This window comes from Poecilia latipinna, unplaced genomic scaffold, assembly GCF_001443285.1.
Source record: "Poecilia latipinna isolate Pla-1442-1.1 unplaced genomic scaffold, P_latipinna-1.0 Scaffold3862, whole genome shotgun sequence".
NCBI lineage: Eukaryota > Metazoa > Chordata > Actinopteri > Cyprinodontiformes > Poeciliidae > Poecilia > Poecilia latipinna.
In genome coordinates, this window is record NW_015116478.1 from 29,208 (window position 1) to 36,025 (window position 6,818).

General features: G+C 46.0%; 1 protein-coding gene across 1 annotated transcript in view; it reads left to right on the forward strand.

The window, feature by feature from the left end:
• The window catches only part of LOC106941780 (nuclear factor 1 A-type-like), a gene marked incomplete at its 3' end in the record, with an annotated part of 23,900 nt that extends 17,101 nt beyond the window's left edge, over positions 1-6,799 (forward strand). The window contains exons 4-6 of the mRNA XM_015024893.1: positions 3,383-3,510; positions 4,120-4,170; positions 6,578-6,799. Of these exons, the coding sequence (XP_014880379.1) occupies positions 3,383-3,510; positions 4,120-4,170; positions 6,578-6,799 (401 nt within the window). The remainder of the gene's footprint in view (positions 1-3,382; positions 3,511-4,119; positions 4,171-6,577) is intronic.
• Positions 6,800-6,818: the final 19 nt, after the last annotated feature.

Below are 6,818 nucleotides of genomic sequence, written 5' to 3' on the forward strand. Positions count from 1 at the left end.
GGTTGTTGTTGGTTGTTCTGGTTGGTTGTTGGTTGTTCTGGTTGGTTCTGGTTGGTTCTGGTTGGTTGTTATTGGTTCTGGTTGCTCCATCCTGGCTGCATCAGTCATAGGGTTTTCTTTTTATCACCTTCCTTCATCTGTTTCTGGTCTGGTGTCCATGCTATTGCTCCCAACAACTTTAAAATCCATCGGTGGCAGCTGCCATCGTTACTGCTGTAAACTGAGTGCTCAGTTCTTCTTCTGTGGATCGGAAACTGTTCACACAGAAGTCTGACTTGGTTTAACCAGCAGGAAAAATTCAGATTTCAGCACATAATCATTGAACATAAAAACCTGCTGTGAGAACGGAGCCGAACGGAACAAACTGATTTCTTCATCAAAGCTCAGTCAGGATCAAAACTGGTCCTCTAGAGTGAGAACCTGATTCTAGATATGAGATTAACTCTGATATGAGTTACTCTCATATCAGAGTGCGAGCACTCGATACAATTCACAAGAAGCTTCAAACGTTCTGAGATGTTTAGGAAGAAAAGCCTGCAAGACGAAGAGCTTTAACCACATGTACACACACACTCACACACACACAGCGCGTCTCTGCACTGCTCGCAGGGTTTGGCCTGACCTCTGCTGTTCAATCGATGCGGTCGCAGGAGTCGTCTGTCTGCTCAACTACCTGCCCTGCAGCTCTCTCTCTCTGTCTCTCTCTCTCTATCACACACACACACTCAGTATGTTGCTTCCTGAGCAGGACCAGCCAGCGTGTCCAACCTGCAGCTCACTGGATCTCAGTAACTTAAACAGAACCGGGGCGCACATGATAAACTGTACTAACTACAAGAAAAACAACAATAGTAATAATAACAATATTAACAATAACTATATACAAAGTCGGCCTTCTGTGACCTGAAGAATCTCCAGGATCAGAGGACTGATGTCTCAGATCAGAGAAACTCATCCAGGCGTTTATCTTCAGTCTCATTGTTTCCTGCAGCAGCGTCTCCACAGGTCTGTCCACCAAATCGATCCTCCAGCTGCAGCTGATCCAGAAGCTGCTGCTGCTGTTCTGACTAGAACCAGGAAGATGGAGACATAAGACCAGATCTACAGTCCTACAGCTGTAGCTCAGAGAACAGACTGTAAAATCCTGTTAGTTTATAAATCACTGGACGGTTTAGCACCACAACACATTAAAGATCTGCTGTTGCTGTACCAACCGTCTAGACCCCTCAGATCTTCTGGTTCTGGTTCTGCTCTGCATCCAGAACCAGAACCAAACGAGGAGAAGCAGCATTCAGTTTCCATGCACCACAGATTTGGAACAAACTTCCAGAAAACTGTAAAACAGCTGAAACACTGAGAGCCTTTAAATCTCAACTTAAAATCCACCTGGTTAGTTTTATTTGAAACGTGATTAATTATGAATTTATTGATGGCATCGACTTAATGTCATGTTTTGATGGTTGATTCAACGCTACATGACTTTGTGTTTTTGTGTTTGTTATGATGAAAAGCACTTTGAAATGTCTTCCTGCTGAAATCTGCTGTACAGATCAAATTTGATTGATTCAAAGAGACATTCTAGTGCAGGGCAGTGCACTGCTAATGTTTATGCTAATGCTGATATTTATTTCACTGCCTTGAAAAGTTTACTTCAAGACAATGAAATGACTTTAGAGAAAAAAATTACTAAAATGCTTATTTTATGGTAAAGGCTAATATTAGTGCACTGCCTAAGACGATTAACTAAACTGAGAGAAATATTGAGGCTTATATTTTGAAATTTTCAGTAAGCTTCATTTTAAAGGGCCACAGTAATCCCATGTGTAATAGTGGTTGGGTTAAACCAGTCATATAATGGCCAAAACAGCAATTACCTGTTGTGAAACATATGAAGGCTTTTATTATGTAGGGTATGTGATGCTCACATTTCAACAGTCCGTTGTGGCTGTCAGTTAAGGGTATCAGGATTCATGAGTCATATGGCACTTACTTCCTTTGCTCTTCTGCCATATTGTCTGTGTTAAGTGTTCGTCAGGTGCTATTTCTATATTTCTAAATGCCAGTTCTGCCCTCTGTAGTTACCTGTGTTCTGCCATCACTGTAGTTCTAAAGGGCAGCTTTAGGACACAGAGGGGGAGACAAAGTCTATTTTGAGTCTAACTGACACCAAACAGTGTCAGTTAGACTTTGTTTTCAGTTGAATTTGGCTTGTTTTTGTTAATTATGTTGCCACAGTTACTTGAAATGCCAACAAAAGTAATTGTTCCCCTCAAGCCGCATGTTTTGATTGTGTGGGGGCACGCAGCGGTCTGAGCTGCATTAACGGTAGTAGGAAGTGGCAGTTATTTTGAGCTGTAGAACAATTTGCGTTGCTTTGTTGTTTGTTTTAATAGCAACAACAACTAGAACATTTCTGAAGAAATTTAAACAGGGCCTGCCAAAGTGTGCCCGTCGGTTGCAACCCAGCCTTCTGATGCTAAACATTTGCATCAATGCTAAATTAGGCTAGCATTGATGCAAATGTGCTCAATAGCATGTGGAGAATCACAAGCATGTTGAGTGATGTGGACTTACTCTATTCAGTATGTTAGAGTTAGTGTGTAAGCTAAAATTAGCCAAAATGCTAATGTTTGCCTAAAACAATGTTTCTCCATCCTGGTCCTCAGGCCCCCTGTCCTCCATGTTTCAGGTGTTTCCCTTCTGCCACCTGGATTGTGTCTCTGGGTGATTAACAGGATCTGCAGCTCCTGATGGTCCTGCAGTCATTTGGATCAGCAGTTCTGGAACAGAGGCTCATCTAGAACATGCAGAGCAGGGGGGCTGAGGACCAGGGGGGAGAAACGCTGGTCTAAATGCTGTCAGTAGCATGTGGAGCATCACTAGCATGTTGTCTTACATTTATTTCCTCCATTCAGTACACTAAACCTGGCTAATAAATAAGAAAAATAGATAACTGTTTTTAGGGAAAAGGCAGTGCACAAGTGGGAGGCAATGAAATGCTAATGTTAGTGCTAATGTTAGTGCTAATGTTAGTGCTAATGTTAGTGCACTGCCTTGTTGCACAAGGCACTAACCTGAAACGGATAATAAAGGCTAATATTGGCTGTTTTTCTGTTTTGGCCTTCAGTCAAGGTCGGATCCAGGGAGTTCTGACCCAGGAACAGAAGGTCCCCGGTTCTGAGTTTGGTAACGGTTCTGCTGGTTGTGTTGTTGGTTCTGTTCCCGGTTCTGAGTTTGGTAACGGTTCTGCTGGTTGTGTTGTTGGTTCTGTTCCCGGTTCTGAGTTTGGTAACGGTTCTGCTGGTTGTGTTGTTGGTTCTGTTCCCGGTTCTGAGTTTGGTAACGGTTCTGCTGGTTGTGTTGCTGGTTGCTCTGTGTGCAGCTCTGCCAAGAGGATAAAGTGCATGGAGGAGGACGTTGACAGTCCCGGCGAGGAGTCCTACTACCCGGGTCCGGGTCGGTCTCCGGGGAATGGCGGCCAGGCCGGCAGCTGGCACGACGTGGAACCAGGTATGTTGTTGCCACGGAAACCCCTCCTGCTTCAATAACAGCATCTAAGCCACTAACACCATCAGCTGCAACCTGAAGCTGCTGCAGAGCCAATGCTGCTGCTGGGGACGGGGCTTGTAGCTGTCAGCTGTGTGTGTGTGTGTGTGTGTGTGTGTGTGCAGTCATCACCCTGGCTCAGAGAGACGCAGCCATCTTAATCTGTCTTCCTGCAGGTCAGAGGTCAGACGGGAAACACGTCAGTCTCTTGTTCGTCCCTCTACTGTCACTCTGAGTTATTAATAAACTACCAAATTATATTTATTGTAAAACATTTGCTTCAGGATATTTAATTCTAATATTGTATTGCATAAAATAAAAATTATTTTCAACTTATTTTTACGTTGTAATTTATTTAAATGGGCACTTTTACATATAATAAACATTGAAATAATTTTGAAATAAAAACTTTCAAAACATCAGAAAATAGAAAAATGAATGAATAAAAAGCATGTTGATAATTTCAGTCATACTGAAGGTGTTGTGTTTGTGGGAGGTGTCCAGGTGTCCACCCGTCTGTTTTCATGCTTTCTCTTCTTCTTCTTCCCGTTTGTTTGCGTCTTGCGGTGGAAGCTGGATATAAGCTACGCGGCTCTCTAGCTAGCTCGTTCATCTCTCGACAAGGTAAAGACGACAACACGGCGTTTCCTCCGTCTCCGTGTGTGTGACCCCGCCTCCTCTCCTCTGATGATGGACAGATAGATGTGGATGGTTTGTCTCTGTGTCGTCTGCTGGTTCCCCACCCACCTGTGCTCACCTGTCAGCATGCCGATGACATCATGGTGGCTGTTTATTGGTCGATGTGTTTGGACGGAGTGTGTGTTGAGGTGTGAATGTTTCCTTTAACACTTGTCACCTTTACCTGGTTCACCTGTAGAGCTGGACCGGTTCAGCCCAGTTCTGAGGTCCAACTGTTTCCGTGTGCTGCAGCGTTCCACTGATCAGGGATCGTCTTTACGATGCAGACCGGAAAAACGAAACAACTCGATTTACCAAACAATCATTTGGTGTTTTTAGTTTCTGGTCAGACATGATATGATGAGAAACAGAGACTGGATGGATGAACGGATGGATGGATGGATGGATGAACGGATGGATGATAGATGGATGATAGATGGATGATAGATGGATGGATGGATGAATGGATGGATGATGGATGGATGGATGATAGATGGATGGATGATTGATGGATGGATGATGGATGGATGATGGATGGATGATAGATGGATGATAGATGGATGATAGATGGATGATAGATGGATGGATGAATGGATGGATGATGGATGGATGGATGATAGATGGATGGATGATTGATGGATGGATGATGGATGGATGATGGATGGATGAATGGGCTAAACGAACCGTCTGGACTCTTCCTCTCTCCAAGCTCCGCCCCCTCCAGCTGTCTCATGCTTCCTGCATTGTGTGAGTTGTTTAATGACATCATTAAACAACTCACATCACAGTAGACAATGGGGTCTACTGTGATGTCATACTGTGATGTCATCAGTAGTCCCCGCCTACAGGCTCCTCATCTTCCTCATGGTTGTTGCCAGGAACGCCGGCCTCCATCTGCTCTCTGAAGCGCTCAGACAGGTGCAGCTCCTCTTTCTCCTCTTCCTCCTGCCCCAGAACGGCTGCCCCCCTCTATCACCGGCCCGTCAATACCGGGCCTCCAGGTGAGGTCAGAACCCGTCCAGAACCCCTTACTCCTCCTCCTCACCTGTATTCCACCTGGTTATTGCCTTGCTGGGCGGACAACATACCTGAAGCTAAGCACTCACCTGTTGGGCCGTCGTTTAGACTTAGCCCCTCCCACTGTCACAGTTAGCCCCTCCCATTGTCACAGTTAGCCCCTCCCACTGTCACAGTTAGCCCCTCCCACTGTCACCGTTAGCCCCTCCTGCTATTAAGCTCCAGCCTCCTCCTGACTTGACCTGATTGGTTGTTGATGAAAGGAGCTCATAGTTTGATTAAAGTTCCTGTGGAAGCAGGAGACATCCAACCATTTATCCAACCAAACATCCATCCATCCATCCATTTATCCAGCCAACCTCATCTTCCTCCTGAGGTTTCTCAGCAGGAGATCAAATCTTCTTCCTCTTTTCTTCAGGGTAACAAGGTACAGGTGGAGGTTCAGGTGGTGCTAACTGGAGCTTTGTTCTAATTGAGGCTGAGCTGATTGCATCTTCTTCACTGTAACCATGGTAACCCTCATAGTGACCCGGTTCCTGGTTCTGCTGCAGGTTTCTGGATCAGAAACAGGAGACCGGATATCTGGGTTATTCTGGATTCTTTCATGTTGGTTAGATTTTATAAACAAAAGAGAAACAAAATCAACTCTGAGGAAGAATCCAATCCAGATTAAAGAAAAGCTGTCCCAAAACAATCTGGTTCAGACCCGGTTCATCAGGTTTCTGAGAGGAGTCATCTCATTGGTCAGATGGATGTCATGTGACCAGATGAATCATCTCTGATGAGCAAAGAGAAACACACTGTAGTCTTTCCACTTTGTGTGTGTGTGTGTGTGTGTGTGTGTGTGTGTGTGTGTGTGCTCTCCCATCCATTCAGTGATTACTGTAAACACACACGCTGTGGATTGTCAGAATGATAAATCACAGACGACTTTAAGTGAATTAGTGCAGCAGCTCTACCTCTCCGTCCATCCATCCCTCCATCGCTCTCTCTCTCCCTCTCTCTCGCCCATCATTCTAAGCTCCTCCCCCTTCTCTTCTGAGTTTCATAGCTCACCGGCTCTAACGAGCCACAGTCACTAACGAGCAATCAGGGTCTTAATTAGAGCAGAGGAAGAGGAGGAGGAGGAAGGAGAGGAGGAAGGAGAGGAGGAAGGAGAGGAGGAGGTGTAAAGCAGATAAATGGAGGAACGTTTTGACTGACAGTTGCTGTGGGCGGGGCTTAATGCTGCACTCTCATTGGTCCATCTGCTCTGCCATGTCTATCTGATGGATTTTCATGTTGACCCCTCCTCCTCTCCACCCCCACTAACCTGTCCCCCCCCCCGTGCCCACAGCCAGCCCCCACGCCCCCCCCTCCGGCCTCCACTTCTCCTCCTCCCCCATCCTGCAGCAGCCCGCCTCCTACTTCTCCCACCCGGCCATCCGCTACCACCCACAGGAGACGCTCAAGGAGTTCGTCCAGCTGGTGTGTCCTGACTCCGCCCAGCAGGCCGGACAGGTGGGCCTCCTCACCGTAAGCGCACACACACACACACACACACACACACACACACACACACACACACACACACACAC